The sequence below is a fragment of the Hyperolius riggenbachi genome, chromosome 3 (assembly GCF_040937935.1).
Source record: "Hyperolius riggenbachi isolate aHypRig1 chromosome 3, aHypRig1.pri, whole genome shotgun sequence".
Lineage (NCBI taxonomy): Eukaryota > Metazoa > Chordata > Amphibia > Anura > Hyperoliidae > Hyperolius > Hyperolius riggenbachi.
The window spans coordinates 110,258,214-110,283,203 of record NC_090648.1 but is presented as its reverse complement, the minus strand read 5'-3'; the positions used below and the strand labels follow the sequence as shown (position 1 = coordinate 110,283,203).

At 46.2% G+C, this 24,990-nt stretch overlaps 1 protein-coding gene across 2 annotated transcripts in view; it reads right to left on the bottom strand.

Moving 5' to 3' along the window:
* The window catches only part of OGDH (oxoglutarate dehydrogenase), a 110,380-nt gene that overhangs the window by 9,283 nt on the left and 76,107 nt on the right, over positions 1-24,990 (bottom strand). For both annotated transcript variants that reach the window (XM_068274769.1, XM_068274768.1), the window contains exons 8-16: positions 22,530-22,620; positions 21,675-21,854; positions 21,456-21,584; positions 19,176-19,355; positions 12,728-12,880; positions 12,546-12,648; positions 8,236-8,364; positions 8,000-8,150; positions 7,761-7,888 (exon numbers count right to left, since the gene is read on the bottom strand). In XM_068274769.1, the coding sequence (XP_068130870.1) occupies positions 7,761-7,888; positions 8,000-8,150; positions 8,236-8,364; positions 12,546-12,648; positions 12,728-12,880; positions 19,176-19,355; positions 21,456-21,584; positions 21,675-21,854; positions 22,530-22,620 (1,244 nt within the window). The remainder of the gene's footprint in view (positions 1-7,760; positions 7,889-7,999; positions 8,151-8,235; positions 8,365-12,545; positions 12,649-12,727; positions 12,881-19,175; positions 19,356-21,455; positions 21,585-21,674; positions 21,855-22,529; positions 22,621-24,990) is intronic.

Below are 24,990 nucleotides of genomic sequence, written 5' to 3'. Positions count from 1 at the left end.
CGGCCAATCAGCGGCCGGGGATCGCCGCCATGTGACAGAGGACAGCCTGTCACAGGCTGCACAGGACGGATAGCGTCCTGTGTAGCCCCGATCACCAGGTGTGAGAGGAAGAAGAGGGAGGGGGGGAATTTTGCCGTGGAGGGGGGTTTTGAGGTGCCCCCCCGCAACACCCAGGCAGGCAGGAGCGATCACACCCCCACTGCACATCATCCCCGTAGGGGGGAAAAATGGGGGGCGATCTGATCGCTCTGCCTGCAACCTGATCTGTGCTGGGGGCTGCAGAGCCCACCCAGCACAGATCATAAAAAACCACGCTGGCCCTTAAAGAGAGTCTGAAGCGAGAATAAATCTCGCTTCAGACCTCATAGATAGCAGGGGCATGTGTGCCCCTGCTAAACCGCCGCTATCGCGCCGCTAAACGGGGGTCCCTTCACCCCCAAATCCCCCTCCGTGCAGCGCATCCCCTCTTCCTGGCAGCCCTGCCCCACGCGCGTCTGTCAGCGCGTATCTCCGCCTCTCCCCCGCCCCTCTAAGTCTTCCTTCGCTGAGAGGGGCGGGGGAGAGGCGGCGATGCGCCGCTGATAGACGCGACTGGAGGCAGGGCTGCAGCCGTTAGCCCTGCCTCCAGGAACGACCAATTCTACGACCAAGGTTTGCGGGGGTGGGTTTGGGGGTGAAGGGACCCCTGTTTAGCGGCGCGATAGCAGCGGTTTAGCAGGGGCACACATGCCCCTGCTAACTATGAGCTTTGAAGCGAGATTTATTCTCGTTTCAGAGTCTATAAAGAGAATCTGTAACGTCAAAACGTCCCCTGGGGGGTACTCACCTCGGGTGGGGGAAGCCTCAGGATCCTAATGAGGCTTCTAACGCCGTCCTCCGTCCCTCAGGGGTCTCGCTGCAGCCCTCCATACAGCGGTGACGTCAATATTTACCTTCCCGGCTCCTGCGCAGGCGCTCTCATGGCTGTCGGCTCTGAAGTAGGCGCAAATACCCGATCGCCGTCGGGTCTGCTCTACTGCGCAAGCGCAAGTTTCCTGCGCCTGCGCAGTAGAGCGGACCCGACTGAGATCGGGTATTTCCGTCTACTTCAGAGCCGAAAGCAGCCCCGCTGGAGCCAGCAAAGGTAAATATTGAATTAACAGTCGGGTCTGTCGCCGGCTGTTCGGAGGGCTGCAGCGAGACCCCCGTGGGGACGCAGGACGGCGTGGGAAGCCTCGTTAGGATCCCGAGGCTTCCCCCACCCGAGGTGAGTACCCCCCAGGGGATGTTTTTGATGTTACAGTGTCTCTTTAATCTTTAAGGGGGGGGGGGGGGGTAAAGGCTGAGTCCTCAAGTGGTTAAAGAGAACCAGAGACGAAGCACCCTCATGTATTTTATTACATTTATCAGTGGGAACATGACAGTAAACACCTACCCTGCTTTTAGTTTTATTCTTCTCAGTCTAATCTATCTGTTATCAACTGTGATAAGAATCCACCGACTATTCAGTCGAGGTTTGACCTGGAATCATTATAGCTGAGTCACTCTTCTGTGGAGTCTTTTCAAGCCCAAGCCTGCCACCTCCTGGATCAGATTTCATACTCAGAGCTGTTGACATGGGAGGGGCTGCTGCTGCCGAGAAAGAAGCTCTGAAACAGTGTATCTGTGTGCAGTGTGCAGCCTGTCATTATCTACTGTATGCAGTTTCATTTATATGAGAGACACTTTCTACAGGCAGCCACACAGCATTCCAGAATAATAGTTGAAAGCAGACAGATGAAAGGCTGCAGCAGCCCTGCTTGTCTATAGTCTCATAGAGCAGAGGTCCCCAACCTGGGGGCCGCGGCCCCCTGGGGGTCCGTTGGCAGATTTCTGGGGGGCCGCGGCAGATCTGGCCTTTCTCCCTCTCCCCCCAGCGGCCGCCGTTCCTGATACCTTATGAGCGGGCGGCCGCTTTCTTCCTTATATTCCCCATAGCCCCTCTCGCATCTCGTATTACAGCAGTGCTTGCTGTGCGACTGCTGTAAGGAGGGAAGGAGGCGGGGCCACGTTCCCATGGTAACGGCGATCGCCGCTACAGGAAGCCGCTGCCCCATTTCCTACCCTTCCTTACAGCAGCCGCGCGGGAAGCGCTGCTGTAATACGAGGTGCTGCAAGAGGAGAGGAGCTATGGGGAACATAAGGAAGCGACTGCCCGCTCGTAAGGTAACAGGAGCGGCTGCCGCGCGGGGGGAGGAGAGGCTACACTGGGCTAACTGTACTGGCGACACTGGGGCAGCGATACTGGGCTAACTATACTTGCTATTCTGGGCTAACTATACTTGCTATACTGGGCTAACTATACTTGCTATACTGGGCTAACTATACTTGCTATACTGGGCTAACTATACTTGCTATACTGGGCTAACTATACTTGCTATTCTGGGCTAACTATACTTGCTATACTGGGCTAACTATACTTGCTATACTGGGCTAACTATACTTGCTATACTGGGCTAACTATACTTGCTATTCTGGGCTAACTATACTTGCTATTCTGGGCTAACTATACTTGCTATACTGGGCTAACTATACTTGCTATACTGGGCTAACTATACTTGCTATACTGGGCTAACTATACTTGCTATACTGGGCTAACTATACTTGCTATACTGGGCTAACTATACTTGCTATACTGGGCTAACTATACTTGCTATACTGGGCTAACTATACTTGCTATACTGGGCTAACTATACTTGCTATACTGGGCTAACTATACTTGCTATTCTGGGCTAACTATACTTGCTATTCTGGGCTAACTATACTTGCTATTCTGGGCTAACTATACTTGCTATACTGGGCTAACTATACTTGCTATACTGGGCTAACTATACTTGCTATACTGGGCTAACTATACTTGCTATACTGGGCTAACTATACTTGCTATACTGGGCTAACTATACTTGCTATTCTGGGCTAACTATACTTGCTATACTGGGCTAACTATACTTGCTATACTGGGCTAACTATACTTGCTATACTGGGCTAACTATACTTGCTATACTGGGCTAACTATACTTGCTATACTGGGCTAACTATACTTGCTATACTGGGCTAACTATACTTGCTATACTGGGCTAACTATACTTGCTATACTGGGCTAACTATACTTGCTATACTGGGCTAACTATACTTGCTATTCTGGGCTAACTATACTTGCTATACTGGGCTAACTATACTTGCTATACTGGGCTTACTATACTTGCTATTCTGGGCTAACTATACTTGCTATTCTGGGCTAACTATACTTGCTATACTAGGCTAACTGTACTTGCTATAGTGTGGTAACTATACTTGCTATACTCGGCTAACTGTACTTGCTATACTGTGGTAACTGTACTTGCTATACTAGGCTAACTGTACTTGCTATACTGTGGTAACTGTACTTGCTATACTGGGGTAACTATACTTGCTATACTAGGCTAACTGTACTGGCTATACTGTGGTAACTGTACTTGCTATACTAGGCTAACTGTACTTGCTATAGTGTGGTAACTGTACTTGCTATACTGGGCTAACTGTACTTGCTATACTGGGGTAACTATACTTGCTATACTAGGCTAACTGTACTTGCTATAGTGTGGTAACTGTACTTGCTATACTAGGCTAACTGTACTTGCTATACTGGGGTAACTACTGGCTTTACTGGTGTAGCTATACTTGCTATACTAGGCTAACTGTACTTACTATAGTGTGGTAACTGTACTTGCTATACTGGGCTAACTGTACTTGCTATACTGGGCTAACTGTACTTGCTATACTGTGGTAACTGTACTTGCTATACTAGGCTAACTGTACTTGCTATACTGTGGTAACTGTACTTGCTATACTGGGGTAACTATACTTGCTATACTAGGCTAACTGTACTTGCTATAGTGTGGTAACTGTACTTGCTATACTGGGCTAACTGTACTTGCTATACTGGGGTAACTATACTTGCTATACTAGGCTAACTGTACTTGCTATAGTGTGGTAACTGTACTTGCTATACTAGGCTAACTGTACTTGCTATACTGGGGTAACTACTTGCTTTACTGGTGTAGCTATACTTGCTATACTAGGCTAACTGTACTTACTATAGTGTGGTAACTGTACTTGCTATACTGGGCTAACTGTACTTGCTATACTGTGGTAACTGTACTTGCTATACTAGGCTAACTGTACTTGCTATACTGTGGAATCTGGGAAAAAAGGGGGGGGGGGCTGCTGCCGCCGACACTAGCCACGCCCACTCACCCCTCCCACCCACCCCCCGCCCCCAGGGGGGCCCCGGAGGAAATTTTGGTCGGGATAGTGGGCCCCGGGCTCAAAAAGGTTGGGGACCCCTGTCATAGAGGATAGACAGCACATCCAGAACAACTTATAACCCGGAAGCAGAACAGGTATGAGCCGGCGGCCATATTGGATATTTCCTGGAGCAATAATGGATAAAAAACACTAAAAAAGGCACACCAGAGCGGCAAAATTATCAGGTGGAGCATTTATTCTTTACAAGCTATCAACTGATATGTTTATTTTGTGTGAAACGTTCATCTCTGGTTCCCTTTAAGGGCTGTCGTCTGTGGGCATCGGGACTCGATCTTTCAGGTGACAGTTTGGGGCCAAGATTTTTGGACGTGTTACAAAACAGGCCTTGACTTTGCCATCTCTAAGCCACTTTTAGCTTGGCTCTCACCAATGCACAGCACGTCACTACTACAATATTTCTGTTGCACAGATGTTGTTTATGAAACCCTAGATCCAAAATGGACTGGTGCAGCTGCACCCATTGTGGCCATACTAGTGTTTCAATGGAGTGTTTACATTCTCTTTACGACTTGTGGTCGAGTCCACCTCAGTGTCATCACTATCTTCATGAACAATGTAAAATTACTATTGTATTGCATCCACCACACATAGCCTAGACTCAAACGTTAGTAGCCAGTTAAGTCTTCTACAGCAGTGCTGTCCAACTTCGCGGGCATGGAGGGCCGGTTTTTTTTCCAGGCCACATGGTGGAGGGCCGGAAGACCAATCGACCCCCCATCCCCCCCCAGGGGAAAAAAAAAAATCTAGCAGCAGTTTCCCCACAAAATGCAATCAGATTGGCTGCAGATTTACCCACAAAATGCAATCAGGATTGGCTGCAGATTTACCCACAAAACGCAATCAGGATTGGCTGCAGATTTACCCACAAAACGCAATCAGGATTGGCTGCAGATATATACACAAAATGCAATCAGATTGGCTGCAGAAGTGCAGATTTACCCACAAAACGTAATCAGGATTGGCTGCAGATATACACACAAAATGTCATCAGGATTGGCTGCAGATATACACACAAAATAGAATCAGGATTGGCTGCAGATATACACACAAAATAGAATCAGGATTGGCTGCAGATTTACCCACAAAATGGAATCAGGATTGGCTGCAGATTTACCACAAAACTGCGTCAGATCGGCTGCTCTCAAGTAAATTTACAGCCCTCTCCGCTCTGCTCGTTTAAATCCCCAACACCCCCCCCCCCCCCCCGTGCTGCCGCCGCCGCCTCACCTCAGATCGGCTGCTACATTTTACAGCCCCCCTCTCCTCGTCCCCCTCCCCCCCCCCCAAAAAAAAATCTAGCAGCAGTTTCCCCACAAAATGCAATCAGATTGGCTGCAGATTTACCCACAAAACGCAATCAGGATTGGCTGCAGATTTACCCACAAAACGCAATCAGGATTGGCTGCAGATTTACCCACAAAACGCAATCAGGATTGGCTGCAGATATATAAACAAAGTGCAATCAGATTGGCTGCAGAAGTGCAGATTTACCCACAAAACGTAATCAGGATTGGCTGCAGATATACACACAAAATGTCATCAGGATTGGCTGAAGATATACACACAAAATAGAAGCAGGATTGGCTGCAGATTTACCCACAAAATGGAATCAGGATTGGCTGCAGATTTACCACAAAACTGCGTCAGATCGGCTGCTATCAAGTAAATTTACAGCCCTCTCCGCTCTGCTCGTTCCCCTCCCCCCCCCCCCCAGTGCTGCCGCCTCCTCACCTCAGATCGGCTGCTATATTTTACAGCTCCCCTCCCCTCGTTCCCCCCCACGTGCTGCCGCCGCCTCCTCACCTCATATCAGCGGCGGGCAGGAGATAGCAACCAGATAGACCAGCGCACAGCAGCCGCGCGGTGAATTTAAATGCAGGAAGTGACATCATCGGTCACGTCCAGCATTTAAAGTCCCCCGTGTGCTGGTCTGTCTGGTTCCTATCTCCTGCTTGCCGCCGATATGAGGTGAGGCGGCGGCAGCACGGGGGGGGGGGGGGGGGGTGGAACGAGCGGAGGGGGGCTGTAAATTTATTATAGCAGCCGAGGCATGGGGAAAAGGAAAAAAAAAAGTCCCCTCAACTCTGGGGACTCGGGGCCAACACTGTCACAGCAGGGGGGCCGCAGCAGAAGGCCTGGCGGGCCGGATGCGGCCCGCCAGTTGGACTGCACTGTTCTACAGGAAGAACCAGAAGCAAGGGACAGACTTACTAGCCAGTTATGGCTCAACAAGTGATCTATGGACACAGCCTCGGAGGAAGAGCCACCTGGCATGAAGCGGCTGTCAGTCTTGTCGGTTCCCACACCCACTATACATCCCAACTCTCCCCCGACACTCAGGGTATGCACTTCATTTTTGTACCAGCTTCAGTATTGTGTAGGTTTGCTTGCCACAGCCTTTTTGTATATTGATGAATAAATAGCAAGCATTTTTTTCTGCAGCAGTACCAGGTTGCCTTTTTTCATATATGAATAGTGATCTATTCTGCAGTAAAGATGCTAAGTGGCACATGTGATACTCTCCTAGTATTTATATGAATACCATGTTCGGAGCTTTATGCATTAAAGTTTATATAACCAATGTGTATTGTCATGCCCCTTGCACTTGGATCCTTAACATTCATAAATTCCTTCATAGCATAAATAAATAGCACATCAGTGAGTAAGAAGCTAATTAAAAAATGCTCCGCTCCATAAACAAAACTGAACAATAATATTGCTTAAAACACAGGAAAAAGTGGCGATTTTAGGAATAGTACAATATTAGACTTTCACTGATCAATTACATCTTATAAAAACATGTATAAAATGTTTGCAATGAGGCATGCAACAATATAGTTGCCTTTGTTCTTTCATATACATTCTAATACTATGACTGTGAACAATAAATAAGTATTACTGTATTACGTGGACTACTAAAAACCCCATCTTAAAGAGGAGCTAATGAAAATGACATAATGAATAAAATTGCTTAATTTTTACAATATTCATGTATAGATTTAGTCTGTGATTACCCATTGTAAAATCTTTCCTCTCCCTGATTAACATTCTGAAAGTTATCACAGGTGGTAACTTCTTTAGTCCTGCCAGGTGATTTGTACGAAATGTTTGTTACTGAGAGTTCTATGCACAGAGGGAGATGCTGGTTGCTTGGCAGTTGGAAAAAGCCATTATTTCCCACAATGCAACAAGGCTCACAGAAAGTAAACAGTCAGGACCATGGTCATGACATCACACTGTGGGAGGAGTTTCGCCACAATATCAGCCATTCAGATCTCCCGATAATCTATCTGATAAAGGTAAAGATTTCTTGTGGGAAAGGGGGTATCAGTTACTGATTGGGATGACGTTTCAGCTTTAGTTAAAGTTCTTTATTAAACTGTGTGTTGTTAGCAATATTGTGGTGCAGCATAGATTAAGCTAGTCACACTCACCTAACACGCCATATTCAGACAGGGAGCTGTTGCACACTGTATATGGAGCTTGGTTGGGCCACAGATAGTTCATGGGTATGCAAGTCCTCTTGTCCACGTTTTGGTCATGTAAAACATGATGACGGTGACTGCAAGAAGAACGAAGGCAGCAGGAAAACATTACGTTACAGGAACAAGGCAACCAATAATATTCTATTTCCATTTACAAAACTTCCAAACCAGCATCAGTGCCACAATACCTGAAAGTGCCTCTCTCTACATCTTGCCCACTCAGACGAATGTGAATGCCTTCTTTCAAGAGTGACCCGAATGCCATATACTCAGCCAGTGCCCAATCAACAGTTCTGTTCTTCACCATCTCTCCACGACCTTTCAGGACACGGCTCAGACCTAGATGGGAGACACAACGAGGGTTAATGTGCAGAAAGCTGACCAGACCACACAACGATCAGAAATACAGAAAAAACAGCTTTACCTCCATGGATAGTAAAGTCCTCAACAGGAACTGAGCTGGCCACGTTTCCGATATGTGTGAGATCCTCTTCAGAGAGGCCAGTTGAGGGACAGGACATGCTTCGGGGTTGACCATCCAGAGTGAAAAAACCTAGAGAGCAGAAGGCAATAATGGTAATCCTGATATTACTGTTTGTTCAGTAGATATGTAGTGGTGTCAATAGATCCCTAAATATGTTCGTACATTGATCTGCTGGTCTAAGCAAACAGGTCAGTTCCTTTCTCCCATTTTCTCACTTGCACTGGAAAATTATGATTGGAATCTAACTAGTTGCCGCTAGCTGGTTTTACTTCACGCATTAAAGAGGAACTCCAATGAAAATGATGTAATAAAAAAAAGTGCTTCATTTTTACAATAATTATGTATAAATGATTTAGTCAGTGTTTGCCCATTGTAAAATCTTAAATCCCTTTTTTACATTCTGACATTTATTACATGGTGACATTTTTACTGTTGGCAGGTAATGTAGCTGCTGCATGCTTTTTTGGCAGTTGGAAACCGCTGTAAACAGCTATTTACCACAATGCAACAAGGTTCACAGACCGGAAACTGCCAGGAGTACCACGGTCCTCAGAGTTTCTTGAGGGAGGGGTTTCACCACAATATCAGTCATACAGCGCCCCCTGATGATCCGTTTGTGAAAAGGAATAGATTTCTCATGTAAAAGGGGGTATCAGCTACTGATTGGGATAAAGTTCAATTCTTGGTCAGAGTTTCTCTTTAACTAGGTTTGCGTACTGGTCTTTAATGCCTTGGCCTCTGCATTATGAAGAAAGGATTAACCCATTAGCAGCTTCAAATGAAATATTTCGTTACAGAGCTACTGTGTAAGCACAGTGATCACTGGTCAGAAGTCAGACTGTTTGGCATTTGCAACTTACTCTACATAAGATCTCTGGAGATGCGTGCAAATGCACAAGGCTTGTTGCCCAAAGGGATCAGAACTTGATCTCTTAAGGGAACCATACACTGGTCGATTTCAGCCATCGATCGATCAATCGATTCTATAGAATCGATTGATCAATCAGAAATCGATTCTATCTAATTCCCCGATCGATCGATTTGCGGCCGATTTCGATCGATTTGATCTATCTCACAAGATGGAAAATGTAGGTTGATCCGCTGCTGGCGGCAGATCAGTGGCCCATTGAGTTGCATTGGATCTAATGGTGCAATAATGCATTTAGATTGATTTCCAATAGATTTAAAGGGAACCTTAACTGCCGTGGGAAAATAAATTCACTTACCTGGGGGCTTTCCCAAGCCTCCTGCAGCCGTCCTGTGCCCGCGCCGGTCCTTCGGTGCCCTCCGGTCTCCCTCCGCCGCTAAGTTTCGATTTCGGACGACTGGCAGTCGTCCTCGGGCCTCTTCCGCATTCCTCGTCGTAAACTGCAGTAAAGCGCGTCCGCATGACGCCAAACGCGTCATCGCATGACGCCAAACGCGCCATGCGGACGCGCTTTACTGCAGTTTACGACGAGGAATGCGGAAGAGGCCCGAGGACGACTGCCAGTCGTCCGAAATCGAAACTTAGCGGCGGAGGGAGACCGGAGGGCACCGAAGGACCGGCGCGGGCACAGGACGGCTGCAGGAGGCTTGGGAAAGCCCCCAGGTAAGTGAATTTATTTTCCCACGGCAGTTAAGGTTCCCTTTAATTCTGAAATCTATTGGAAATTTGTTCTTAGTGTGTGGCACACATCAGATAGATTCCTGTCAGATTCGACTTGATATCTGACAGAAATCTATCTGATGGTCGAATCTGCTGCAAATCTATAAGTATATGGCCACCTTTAGATGACAGATCAGGAGCAGAGTGCTGTATACTGTATATGCTACAGCTGTCTGTTGCTATGTGGAGGAGGGATGACCTGTGGAACATGATTAAGCAGCTTCTGGCAGAAGTAAGGTGGGGAACAATGGATTCAGCCACAGACTGTTAATTAAAGTGACCCTAAGATGGCGATAATGGTATAATCTATACTTACCTGAGGCTTCCTTCAGCCCCATGAGGTCCGTGGGCTCCCTCTCGGTCAGCTCCCTTCATTTGGAAAAGCTCCCGATAGTCTGACAGACCGCACCCTTCAGCGCATGCGTGGCCTGGCTGCATGTGCTCCTCTCGCCGCACTCCCGTGCCCAGGAGTGCTCTGCGCCTGCACAGTAGTACTATACCCGCAGGCACAGAAGCCGTCGACTGGCAAGAATACTGGGAGATTTTCCAGCTGAATGGATCCATCAGAGAGGACAGCAAAGGAGCCCACGGACCTCATGGGGCTGAAGGAAGCCCCAAGTAAGTATAAATCATACCATTATCGCCATCTTAGGGTCACTTTAAAGGACGCAAGTTACTGAGATATTTATTTCCTTTTAATCAATACCGGTTGGCCGGCTGTTCTGCTGATCCTCTGCATCTAATACTTTTAGCCATAGACCCTGAACAAGCATGCAGCTCAGGTGTTTCTGACTGAAGTCTGACTGGATTTGCCGCATGCTTGTTACAGGTGCGTGATTCAGACACTACTGCAGCCCAAGAGATCAGCAGAACAGCCAAGCAACTGGTATTGTTTAAAAGGAAATAAATATGGCAGCCTCCATATCCTTCTCAGGTCAGGTGTCCTTTATAAATCTAGCCAGCATACCAGATCGCTAAGCGACCTTGGTGTACACCTGCACACACAGCAGATTTTTGACAGAGATTGACCTGACCGGTTAGGTCAGCTTAGAACAGCCTAGTGTGTGTACAAGGCTTTAGTTTAAAAAACAAAACAAAACAAAACTGCCAATAAACCCCCCAAAACCTGAAAGTAAACCTTTAAGAAAAAAAAAGTGCTGCTGGCGGGTACTTACCTTGGAAGGGGAAAGCCTGTGCATCCTAAAGAGGCTTCCCCCGCCTCCTCGGTAGAGAGGATCCAGCGCTCTCCGCATGGCCTCATGTGGAAATAGCCACGCCTGATGGGGTCCACTCGGGCTTTGTTTTTCCATTGGTGCCTGAGCAGAGAGCTGCTACTATGCATGAGAGCAGAAGCTCCTGTACATATTAATGTGTGAGACTGCTCTGGTGAGCCAGCGCTGGATCCAGCTGCCTGAGGAGGATGGGAGGAGCCTCATTAGGAACCAGAGGCTTCCCCCTCCCGAGGTAGGTACCCCCTGGGAGCACTTTTTTTTGTTACAGCTTTCCTTTAACAGAAATGTAGCCCTATTTTTCCTGCAGTTTCTCCTGGTTTCTAATAGCTATAGGAGCTGCCATGTTCTCCCTCCCCTTCAAGCAGCCCTTATTTATCCAGAAGTAAGGTGTGAAGATGGCATCTGTGACTTCTCTAAACTCTGAAGCACAGTGTCCTTATACGCCAACCCCACTGATGAAAGCTTTTGTTTGCTCTCAGCTAATGTGTGCAATAGAATAATTACAGCAGTCCCTATCTGACTGAAATTTCTGTGGTCAGACAGGCCCTGTTGTCCGCAGAACTACGGTAATAAAAAAAAACTCTGCCAAAATTTTAAAGAGAATCTGTACTCTCCGATTTGCACAATAAAAAACATACCAATCGAGTCATTGTGATCTTATGGATCCCTCTTTGCCGTTTCCGCCGCAATCCTGGCTTTTAATCGCCAGTTTTAGGCAGTGTTTACAAACAAAAAACATGGCTGCTAATCAGGAAGTGATGTATGTATGTATGTATGTATGTATGTATGTATGTATGTATGTATGTATATATATATATATATATATATACATATATATATATACACACACACACACACACACATCTCATGCTACAGTATACTACAATTTTTATTGCATAGTGAATTATCTGCACTCCAGTCTAGGATTCTCACAGTTTCTCAGCATGTGACGGGCAGCTCCCTCCCCCTCAGCCTCACAAACTGCATCACAGACAAGCTGAAACTGAGAGCAGAGACGCTGTCTGTGAGGAGTAAAAAAAAAAGAAGCACACAGAGCCTGCAGGGGGCATGCATAACTTGTATTCATTACAACAGAGGCAGCCCATTCCTCCATGGGTTGACAAAGCTTGACAAAGAAAAGAATATTAGATATATTACAGAGACAGTACAACTAGAAAAGGCTGCAGTAATCCAGACCACATTAGAATAGGTATAGGAACTTATAGGATAGAAGAAATAAGGCTGAACATTTTGTTACAGAGTCTCTTTAAATGTAAAGTAAAGAGGTAAAAATTGATTTTTTTTAAATAATGAGCCACATTGTTAGCATGCATTATTAATTTGCTTTAACAGCAAGTATAAAGTCATACCAGGCCATGGAGAGTCTAGCCAGTGCTTGATGTGAAGAATTTTCTCATCTTTGGAGCGATTAAAAGCCTCCTCACAAATCCTGTCATATTTCGCAATCTCCTCCTATTGAATACATTTTATTATTATGTATCTCACATGCACTAAGCAGTAACCATTTACTCAACTGCTGTGTATCCCATACCTCATATTCCAGCTGGTTGACGACGCCCTGCGATATCAGGGTCTCTACGTATTTCTGAAGCACTGTTTTCTGCTTCCGGATCTGCTTGTACATCAGAGGCTGTGTAAACATAGGCTCATCCATCTCGTTGTGTCCATTCCTGCGGTAGCAAACCTTCACATAGGGAAACAATGGTTGAATATCAGATATTTGGCAAATGGACATTCTGAGAAGCAATAAAAAAACAAGCATTTCTTAAATATAAAATATAATCTGAAATAATGACAAAAATTGTAAACATTTCAATAATAATTTGTATGAGATGTGGGATATTTCTGTTGTGGAGGTGTTATTCTGAACTGGAGGTGTTAGTGTAAACTGATATTTCCCCAAGTAAAATAAACAAGAACAAAAAAAACATCAACCTGCCGTCCCGCGCCACACCACAACCTTCCGTGTTACAGCCCAAACTGCCCTCTCATGTCACACCACAACCTGCCCTCCGGCGTCACAGCCCAAACTGCCCTCCCACCTCAAACCACAACCTGCCCTCCGGCGTCACACCACAACCTGCCGTCCCGCGCCACACCACAACCTGCCCTCCCGCGCCACACCACAACCTTCCGTGTCACAGCCCAAACTGCCCTCTCATGTCACACCACAACCTGCCCTCCGGCGTCACAGCCCAAACTGCCCTCCCACCTCAAACCACAACCTGCCCTCCGGCGTCACACCACAACCTGCCCTCCCGCGCCACACCACAACCTTCCGTGTCACAGCCCAAACTGCCCTCTCATGTCACACCACAACCTGCCCTCCGGCGTCACAGCCCAAACTGCCCTCCCACCTCAAACCACAACCTGCCCTCCGGCGTCACACCACAACCTGCCCTCCCGTGTCACACCACAACCTAACCTCCCATGTCTTAAATATAAAATATAATCTGAAATAATGACAAAAATTGTAAACATTTCAAAAATAATTTGTATGAGATGTGGGATATTTCTGTTATGGAGGTGTTATTATAAACTGGAGGTGTTAGGCTAGGTTTCCATTTTTGCGGCGGCATGCATCTTGCGAGATGCGATGTTGTTGTTTCTCGCAGCCGAATCCCTCTATAGCTACGCACAAAATTATGCTGCAGGGCCTCAGATTTTTCCTCGGCCACGAATTCGGATGGCTCTCATAGACTTCTATAGGCTGCTCAAATCCATCCGAATTCGTGGGCGGGGAATCGGCCTGGATTTGCAGCAGTGGAGACCCGGCCTTAGTGTAAACTGATATTTGATAAGCCTTTTTTTTTTCCCCAAGTAAAATAAACAAGAACAAAAAAAACATCAACCTGCCCTACGGCGTCACACCACAACCTTCTGCGTCACAGCCCAAACTGCCCTCTCGCGTAACACCACAACCTGCCGTGTCACAGCCCAAACTGCCCTCTCGCGTCACAGCCCAAACTGCCCTCCCGCGTCACACCACAACCTGCCCTCCCGCGTCACACCACAACCTGCCCTCCCGCGCCACACCACAACCTGCCCTCCCGCGCCACACCACAACCTGCCCTCCCGCGCCACACCACAACCTGCCCTCCCGCGCCACACCACAACCTGCCCTCCAGTCTCTAGTTGTGACACAGCAGGTGGCAGCAATGAATGAATGCGGGATTTTGTAGGACTGCAGGCTTCCGGTATTGTTTGGCAGTGTGTGGCCCTTTTGTAATATCATGGCACCGCAGTTTTTGCCCTCAGAATCTAGCTTACTGCCTACCTACTAAAGGTAATCTATATTTCTCTGGCAACAAGGGTAATCTATATTTCTATATGGCAACAAGATAGGCGTAGCCCGTTTACAGAAATATTCCATCACTAAATGTGTACTTATATTGAAGTAAACCTTGTGCAACCGAACTTTGTACCTGCAAAAAAAGAGATAGCGAGAGAATAGTCCTATCCTCAAGTGTAATGTCTTGTCCTGCCTGGTTACTAACACAAAAATAAGTAGACATGCAGGCCCATTTGCCTCCTAGGAGTTAATTTTTCACCTTTTTAAAACAACCTTAGCACATTGCAATTGAAAAAGTACCAAAAAATAGATGAAAAATTGCTATCAAAATACATTTTTAAGTATTTTCTTGTTAGCTGGAGTTTTCAACGATATTTTATTGACAAGGTTTGAAAATATCACCTAGCAGAAAATTCAGGAGAAAAATGTAATTGCATATGGGCCACAGAGTGTAAAGTACTGGAAGGTTTTCCTGTCCTTTCACTATAGCTGAGACACTTAGTACTGAGAGTACCCCCCTAGTGGTTAGAAGGTACAACTTTGTACTTACAGTACCCTCTAGTGGCCAGAAGGTACAAACATTTTTTTTTTACCACTAGTAGGCTTGAGATCAGAGGAAAACAGACATTTTTTTAAGCCCTACAAGTCCCTGGCAGCAAAATCTATGCAGTCCTGTAATGGAGGTCTTGCCTATTGCAGCTGTCTGGGTTTAGAGTGTGCAGCAACACGGAAGAAATGCACTGGCAGAATCATATTATTATTTAGTATTTATATAGCGCCGACATCTTACGCAGCGCTGTACAGTATATATATATATATTATTTTATTATTATTATTTATTTATTGTATTTATAAAGCGCCAACATATTACGCAGCACTGGACATTAGTTTAGGTTACAGACAATATTTAGGGGTGACATCAGCAAAATGATATACCTGTATACCTGAATACAAGAAAGACCAGATCATGCAGCACAGTATGAGTACAAGGTAATGCTTAGTCAGTCACTGGAGGGGAGCATGGAGATTAGGCAAGTTAGGTTCACTCAGATGCATAGCATGGGTTCACAGTAATGGAGGTGCATGATCAGGTAGGACACAAAAGGAGGTGGACCGTGCCCAAAGGCTTACAATCTAGAGGGAGAGGTAGGGACACGAAAGGTAGGGACCAGAGTTCCGTTGTGGGTTTAGAGCACTTGTGAGGGGTAGTAGGCCAGAGTGAAAAGTTGAGTTTTGAGGGCTTTCTTGAAGATGTTGAAGGAGGGGGCTGCCCTCCATGGGTGGAGGTAGGGAGTCCCATAGTGTTGGAGCAGCTCTTGAGAAGTCCTGGAGGAGTGCATGGGACTGGGTGATGCGGGGGGCGGTTAGGCGAAGTTCATTGGAGGAGCGGAGTGAGCGGCTAGGTGTGTATCTCTGAGTAAGATCGGAAATGTAGGTTGGACAGGTTTTGTGGACAGATTTGTAGGTCAAACACAGTATCTTGAATCTGATTCTGGACTGGATAGGAAGCCAGTGGAGGGATATATATTGTATTGTCACTAACTGTCCCTCAAAGGAGCTCACAATTTAATCCCTACTATTATTATATGTCTATGTATGTATTATGTAGTGTAAGTGCAATTTTGGGGGTGAGCCAATTAACTTATCTGTATGTTTTTGGGATGTGGGAGGAAACCGGAGTACCGGAGGAAACCCACGCAGATACGGGGAGAACATACAAACTCCTTGCAGATGGTGCCCTGGCTGGGATTCGAACCGGGGACCCAGCGCTGCAAGGCGAGAGCGCCAACCACTACGCCACTGTGCTGCCCTGTTGAAGAGACAGGCTGCAGTATTCCACTATCTCTCAGCAGCCTGTGTGTGCACTGGAGGCAGTGTGAGGGCAGTGAAGTCAGAAAAGAATATGTGGAGCCAGCAGGTCATTTCTATGTTCTGGGTAGCCTTACACAACATCTGGCATGAGAGAAATATGGAAACCACCATTGCTCTTAGAAGATAAAAAGGACTAATCACTACATATCTTCGGCCTTCTATAGTTCCCAACATCTCTGGACAGTTGGCTCAATCTCTGCCAAACTCCTAGACTGTGTGTGCAGGTGCCCCATCATCGCAGAGAGATCTGGCTGCATTGCTGCATGAGCAATGCATGAGGGCAACTTAAAGGACAACTGAAGCGAGAGGGATATGGAGGCCGACATATTTATTTCCTTATAAGCAATACCAGTTTCTTGGCAATCCTGCTGATCCTCTGCCTCTAATACTTTAAACCATAGACCCTGAACAAGCATTCAGTATATCAGGTGTTTCTGACATTATTGTCAGATCTGAAAAGATTATCTGCATGCTTGTTTCTGGTGTTATTCAGACGCTACTGCTGCCAAGTAGATCAGCAGGGCTGCCAGGCAACTGGTATTGTTTAAGAGGAAATAAATATGGCAGCCTCCATATACCTCTCATTACAGTTGTCCGTTAAAGGACCACGTGAAAAAATTGTAACATTTTAAATGCATGTAATTTTTACTGTAATTGACAACATCATAGGAGCAAAGTACATTTATAGTGCAATTTGCTGAGGCAGAAATGTCGTTCACTATAGTGGTCCTTTAACAGCTCACCAGAAACTGATGTTACAGTATATGCGCCACCAAAATAAGCACTATATGGCGCTCAGCTGAGTAATGGGCCTGCGACGTGCTTACTCCCCACAGTGACACCCTGACCATTACAGGCAGCAGTGATTGTGCATGGGGACACACTGGACACTCCATGCAATGTTCACACTGGACAATCCATGGCTGTCTGAAGAACAGGTTTAATTCACAGCTGTAAGGGACTAATGCAGGCTTTCATTTTTCGGGTTTTTTTTCTGCTCCAATAATAAATGAATGAATCTCAAAAAGCAATTTCAATCTTTTAATCACATAAAATGTAATCAGAACACAACATTGGAGGAATGCCTATAAATTCCCTGGAAACTCTCATTAGCGTTCGAGAACAGGAACGTCTAATCAAGGATCTGATACGTGCAATAAAGTACTCCTCACATTAACCAGATAAAACACACAATCATTAAACCAGAATCATTATCCTCCACTAAGAAACAGAGAAAAGATCAGCCTGGAGAGTGCAGCAACCACAGGGCAGACTGTGATACACACAGGCCGGGTTCATTACACAGAGGTGTGCAGGTTCATCCCCACATGTGACCCATGTGACCACTACGTGACCATAGTTCACAACCTCCAAAGGCACAATGGGATATTATCTGCTAGACAGAAAAGCAAGCATAGGATTGATTGGAACGTCTGTTAATCTGAGCACCTTGTGTGTCCAACAAGTGCTGTTACTAATATTCTATGATTAGCTTTGCAATGGTGAATTCATCAGGGATTTCTCCGCGATGCTGCTCTCCTTCCTAACCTGTATGTAACTGCCTTCCCTTCTCCATGCCTAACCCGGACATCCCCAATGTACATCCCCCATCCTAGATCTAACCTTCCCCCAACATAAACACTTTCCCCTAGTAGTCATTCCTTCCTGGTACTCAACCAGAACATACAGTCTGCCCTGACCAGATTTCCTAACAGAGTGCTTAACCCTTAAGGTGGCCATACACTGGTCGATTTGCCATCAGATTGGACCAACAGATAGATCCCTCTCTGATCGAATTTGAGTCCTATGGGAGAAAAGCGCTATAGAAATGTTATTGTATTGTATTGTATCGTATGGCTGCCTTTACTGCAAACAAATTGTGATTCGATTTCAACATGAAACCGATCACAATCTGTGGTGGTGCTGCCGCTGCCCGCCCGCATACATTACCTGCTCTGCCGGCGAGTGTCTTCTTCTCCGCTGGGCTACGGGTTCCGGCTGGCTTCACTTCTTTCTGTCCGGGGAAGTTTAAACTGTAGAGGGCGCTCTACTGTTTAAACTTCCTGCCGGGACAGGAAGAAGTGAAGCCTGCTGGACTCGGAGCCCAGCGCGGAGACAGAGCAGCGGTGACAGTGGGGATACGCGCCGGCCGGATCAGGTAATGTATTGCCGCTGTATTGCGTCGGTCGTCGGGCATTCGAACGCCGCTATCGACGCACTCCCGACCTTCCCGACGATCGAGAAAAATCTTCCGCACGGATGGCTCGACGGGAACGATTGATTTCGGACGGAAATCTATCGTTCTGTCAGCGTTTGCGCAACGATTTCACAGCAGATTCGATCACAGAGACCGAATCTGCTGTATATCGGCGGGAAAATCGTTAGGTGTATGGGCCCCTTAACTGATACTCAACGACTATTGTCTTCCAGGTTTTGGACTTGGAAACTTGATTACACTATATTAAGTGTTGGGCTATAAAAACACTGAAAGACACCACCTAATTAATCCACTGTTTCTAAGCTCTGGCATCCATATGAAAAAGGTGCACAATTCACCTGCTCTGGAAAAAAATACTCACCCAAAGCTTCTGTACGTCATCCAGCAAAGAGGAAGTGCAGCAAACTACCTTAATTATGCTTTATTGATGTCTACTATAGCAACTCTCAAGGGTTTAGGTAAATTTGCTGTTCCACAATTACAACCCTTCCTAGATTATGTTATTACTACACTAATTATGTTTTTTTATGGTTGCCTGGAGTTTGCCCTTAATGAGTTACAAATAATCTGAGAAGTAAGGTGTGAAAAGATACATACCAAGTCAACCACCACATCCTTGTGGAAGGTGGCTCTCCACTCTGCAGCCACGTTACACACATACATGACAGCCTCAGGGTCATCCGCATTGACATGAAAAATGGGGGCATTCACTACTCGAGCCACATCTGTTGGGTATGGAGAAGAGCGTGCCATTCTGGGATCAGTGGTGAAGCCAATCTGAAACAGTAAACATGAGTTAAACTGTTATTATACAATATAATAAACTGCAACAAAACATTTTCTATAGGTTACACACATATAATGCCATTCCTCCATACAAGCATTGCCCTCACTCCACACCAGCGCACTGGCCCCACTCCACACCAGCGCACTGGCCCCACTCCACACCAGCGCACTGGCCCCACTCCACACCAGCGCACTGGCCCCACTCCACACCAGCGCACTGGCCCCACTCCACACCAGCGCACTGGCCCCACTCCACACCAGCGCACTGGCCCCACTCCACACCAGCGCACTGGCCCCACTCCACACCAGCGCACTGGCCCCACTCCACACCAGCGCACTGGCCCCACTCCACACCAGCGCACTGGCCCCACTCCACACCAGCGCACTGGCCCCACTCCACACCAGCGCACTGGCCCCACTCCTCACCAGCGCACTGGCCCCACTCCTCACCAGCGCACTGGCCCCACTCCTCACCAGCGCACTGGCCCCACTCCTCACCAGCGCACTGGCCCCACTCCTCACCAGCGCACTGGCCCCACTCCTCACCAGCGCACTGGCCCCACTCTTCACCAGCGCACTGGCCCCACTCCTCACCAGCGCACTGGCCCCACTCCTCACCAGCGCACTGGCCCCACTCCTCACCAGCGCACTGGCCCCACTCCTCACCAGCGCACTGGCCCCACTCCTCACCAGCGCACTGGCCCCACTCCTCACCAGCGCACTGGCCCCACTCCTCACCAGCGCACTGGCCCCACTCCTCACCAGCGCACTGGCCCCACTCCTCACCAGCGCACTGGCCCCACTCCTCACCAGCGCACTGGCCCCACTCCTCACCAGCGCACTGCACTGGACTGGAGGAGGGCCACAGATGGAGACAGGCGGGGTAGTAGTGTGTGTGCAGTCCGCCAGGTGCCAGGGATCTATTCCCCCCTCACAATACGTTTCCTGGGGCCCTTCTACATGTGGGAGGAAGAACGTCTGGAATAGTAGGTCTAATTTTACGTAAGAAAATAGGGTAATCCAAGTATAATTATCTCCTCCTAATTTTCTTTATTAAAACTGAGCATGGACTACTCTACATTATGGTAATTGTATTCAGATACGGAAAAGGAATTAGTCCCCATTGCTGACTATAATATGAACTGGCACAGCCAAGCTGCACTGAAGTCAAATCAGGCACTCCTTTGACAATGCTTACAAACAGGACACCTTAACATTGCTGTTTAATACAGTTAATACAGTTAAGCTGCCCAAAGTGTGAGATGTATAGAAGTGCTAAATTTATATACTTACCTGGGGCTTCCTCTAGCTCCATGAGGTGCGTGAGCTCCCTCACTATCCTCTCCGTTCTGCCGCTATCTTGTCTGGTAATCTGGCCAGTCACGCTATTCTGTGCATACGCAGCCAAACCGCACACGCCCCCCTCGCACTCCGATGAGCTTTCTGTACTTGCGCAGTACATCATGCACAGTACTACTGTGCAGGATTCTCCCCGGCTGGGGGGGCCGCGAGGGGGAGCATGTGGCCATGGGTGCGCAGAAGAGCAGGACAGCTGGGTTAATTTAACGAAACGATCAAGAAATAGCTTCCAATTACCATCCCACAAATCTGATCGACTATAAGGAAAATATTGTATTGCTAATGGAAACCTAAACAGCTGCCTTATTTACATGCATATATGAATTAGCCGTTAAAAGGTAAACACTGCATAAAGAGACGGAGCTTTGCTGACTTTCATGTTACCTTTCACATTAGACAAAGCTTTCCAGAGCGTTACCCTGTTATGCATCAGAGAGCTTTCAATTGTACGGCACAAAGCGTTTTCCCGTCGGGTAAATCAGAACTTGTGCTGCAAATCAGTGTCACACCGCAACCTCCTGACGTCATGCCGTAGCTAGTGTAAAAGAGCCCTTAGAAGTTGCTAAGAAGTTCTTTGTAAAAAAAAAACAAGACCCCCTGATCCCCCCCCTTTTTCAAAAAACAAAACAAAAACAGAGGGGATAAAAGTTGAAAAAAACATGGCCGACAGCTTAATACAAAGATCCAGCAGCAATAAAAAAAAAAAAAGAAATATCGGAACAGACTGCATACCTGGTTGTTCACCACCACATGGATAGTCCCGTGCGTTGTGTAAGATGGAAGATCACTCAAGTGGAAGGTCTCATACACAATACCTTGTCCTGCAAATGCAGCATCCCCATGGATAAGGAGGGACATGACCTGCATTCACAAATAGAAATAACAAGTCAGTCTGATGTCTACTGGAGAGACGCATCCCTGTGAGTTTCTCATCCAGGCAATGTTTAGCACCTTTTTGCCTTCTGTGTCTCCACAGTAGAATTGTTCTGCTTTGGTTTTCCCTTGTACAATAGGGTCTGCTGCCTCAAGGTGGGAGGGGTTAGCAACCAGAGACATGGTGATGTTTCTGTCTGTCACTCTGTTTGTCCGTCTGTGGTACATTCCTAAGTGGTATTTTACATCTCCAGAACCCTACAAGGGACAGAACACAATGTGTGACCATACTTCACAAATATGCTAACATACTAAATAAGGTCAGAAGGCTTCCTGTCTGACAAGATATATGGGAGACACTATTTTCACTTGGTTTTAAAGTAGACCTGAACAGAAGGAAAACAGAGAAATCAACCCTGTATGTATTTAGAGATATTACCCTGTCTAATTCCCCCTTATCTGTGACTAATCACAAGCAGTAATTTGATCCCTCAGCTGTGTCAGCTAAATGCCATGGCAGAGAGCTAATTGGTAAACACAGGATGTAAACAATATGTCTGCTTTCATTAAAGCAGGAAGTAAGTCACACTACAGATTTATTGCAGGGTTGGTATCAGCTGTTTTTTCTGTAAAGGTTATTATGCTGTTGCTTATCCTTTAGAGCAGATAGGAAGTTCTGAGTTCAGGTCCACTTTAAACATGCAATCTCTAGGGTTCATTAATTATTATGCAAATTATGCAGAACACAAGCCCATTACCCCCAACAGCTACACACTTGGTCCCGATGAGAGAACCATGAAGCAGTAAAGCAAAGATGACAGCCTCAAGGCTTGCATCTTTGAGAACGATCCAGCAATGACATTTCCCATGATTCTGTTCCACCAGGTTTTCTTAAACTTGTATATTTAAGCTGGAGGCACCAGGAGAACCTACCTCATCTGCAGCTTCAAGTTTGGAGTCAAATTGGCAGAAAATCTGTTCCAGCTCTTTTCTAATTACATTGGCTAAGACATTCAGGCGACCTCTGTAGGACAGAATATTTGTGTTACAACACTGCATTGTATAGCTGAACAAATGTCTAATCTATGGTGTCAGGAAGAGAACTTGCAGGAGACGTCTGGAATGGGAAGTGACTACGCATTAGAAAAGATTCTGAAAAATGTTCGTAATATTTGATGTGTGGACGGGTCCCTTTGATCTTTTTTGTTTATGACTTTGATGTAAAAATCTTTTCTAATAATAATAATAATAATAATAATTCCTTTTTTTTGTATAGCGCCTTTCTCCTGTCGGACTCAAAGCGCTTGCGAGGCAGCCACTAGAGCGCACTCAGTAGGCAGTAGCAGTGTTAGGGAGACTTGCCCAATGAACTCCTTACTGAATAGGTGCTGGCTTACTGAGTAGGAAGAGCCAGGATTTGAACCCAGGACTCCTACATCAGAGGCAGAGCCCTTAACCATTACACTATCCAGCCACTCTAAAATTGATATGTAATTACTGTGACACATATTTTGAAAATTCTAATAAAAATGATTGAATCAGGAATGGGAAGTGAATACTAAGAAGAGCAGACCTGGATTTACAGTACCTCACAGAAGCCTATAGGCCCAGAAGTCCTGGCACCCTAGACATCGCCCTCCATGACCCAACTGCACCGCAAGTGTGCTGGCTGTCCCAGCTGTCGCTTCTCCAATACTTCTATTGCCCGTCATAGGTAGCTACATGTGCCCCTTAGCATTACGTATCCAGAATTACCCTCAATATTAAGTAGCTAGAGGTGTCCTTCGTATTAGGTAGCTAGAGGAAGCTCAGTGTTAAAGTGAACCTGCGGACTAAAAATCTACTCAGCAAAACTGAAAAGGCTTGGTGTTTCTTTAAAGAAAACCTGAACTGAAAATTAAAAGTCAAGATAAATATACACAAGTCATACTTACCTCCCGTGTAGTCTACTCCTCAACTTCTCTCTCCTTTCCCACGTCTTGTTTGTCCACTGTGATCAAGGGAATTCTCCATCCTCCATTTTGAAAATGGCCATTACCTCAACAGCTTTCTGGTCAGCACACTGTTAAACTGTAATATCACCCACTTGAGCCATAGGGAAACAAACATTACTTGGCACATCAGTTTTCCTCTCAGCTATGACTGACAGCAACTGATTTTTTTTCAGTTCTGACAAAATGTTGTCAGAACTGGAAGGGATCACTGTCAGAAGAAAATGGTGAGCTTCTGAGAGGAACTGACGGTGAGGTAACTATGTAATGTTCATTTGAAGTTACCTCATGTGTTTATTTTAAATAATTTTACTCAGTACAGGTTCCCTTTAACAGTTTCACAGCATCAGAACTTTTTCTTATCAAAGCATCATTTTTAGCTGCATTTTTAGCTAAGCTCCACCCATCAAAGAAAACTGCCCGGGTTTTTTCCCCCCCGATGCTGTGCAAAGCATGATGGGATTTCCTATGTTGTTGTTCACGTTGCCTAGCAACTGGGAGGGGTGATCAGCACACAGGACAGTTGGAACGGTGTCTCATGCTCCCTGTCACCTCCTTTCAGCCAAAAAGATGGCTGCCCTCATTAAATCAAACATTTGCCTGTTCTTTTAAAATAGGGTGGGTTTGAGATTATATTACCTATCTATTTTAATTAACATAACTATTGTAACTTAATGACAGTATGTTTGTTTAGGCTGAAGTTGCTCTTTAAAGGAATACTATCGATTCACATATTTTTTTCAATTGACACAGGAATTGTTTGGGAAGTGCTGCTAAGTACTGGTGTATACATTTTAGTAGCAAACTCTTTGTTTACTGTTATCAAAATACTTTCAAACTTTACTGATGCCAAAACTGATGGCTGACTGCGCCATGAGGAGAGGGGAAATTCCCCTCACACTTGATCAGTTAACTCTATGTGTAGCTCTGTGTGTGACAGAGAAGAGAGCTCCCAACAGCTGCAGATCCTGTGTCCTGTGTTTCTGACTGAAGTGTCTGAAGAGAGCAGAGGAAATGTAACTAATTGTCACAGCTTTTCATACTGTTTTTGCTTTCAGAGTTTGATATTTGCTTTCTGTAGTCTGATATGCAACTCTGGCTGTGCATTGAAGCAGACACTCCTTCTGCAATTGATTTGTCCTATGTAATACAATGTAACTATGGAAAGATGGATATCATTTAAAGCTCTCTTTCTCCTCTTTCTGGCAACACCTAAATCGTCGCTCTACGCCTTTTAGTTTTCTTTATTTTCGCGATTGAAATTGCGGTCGCGGCAATTTCAATCGCGAAAATAGCGAAAACTACAAGGTGTAGGGCAGCGGTTTATATAGCCTCGGAAAGAGGAGAAAGAGCTTTAAAATGATATGCATCTTTCCATAGTTTCTGCACTGCTCGGAGTCCCT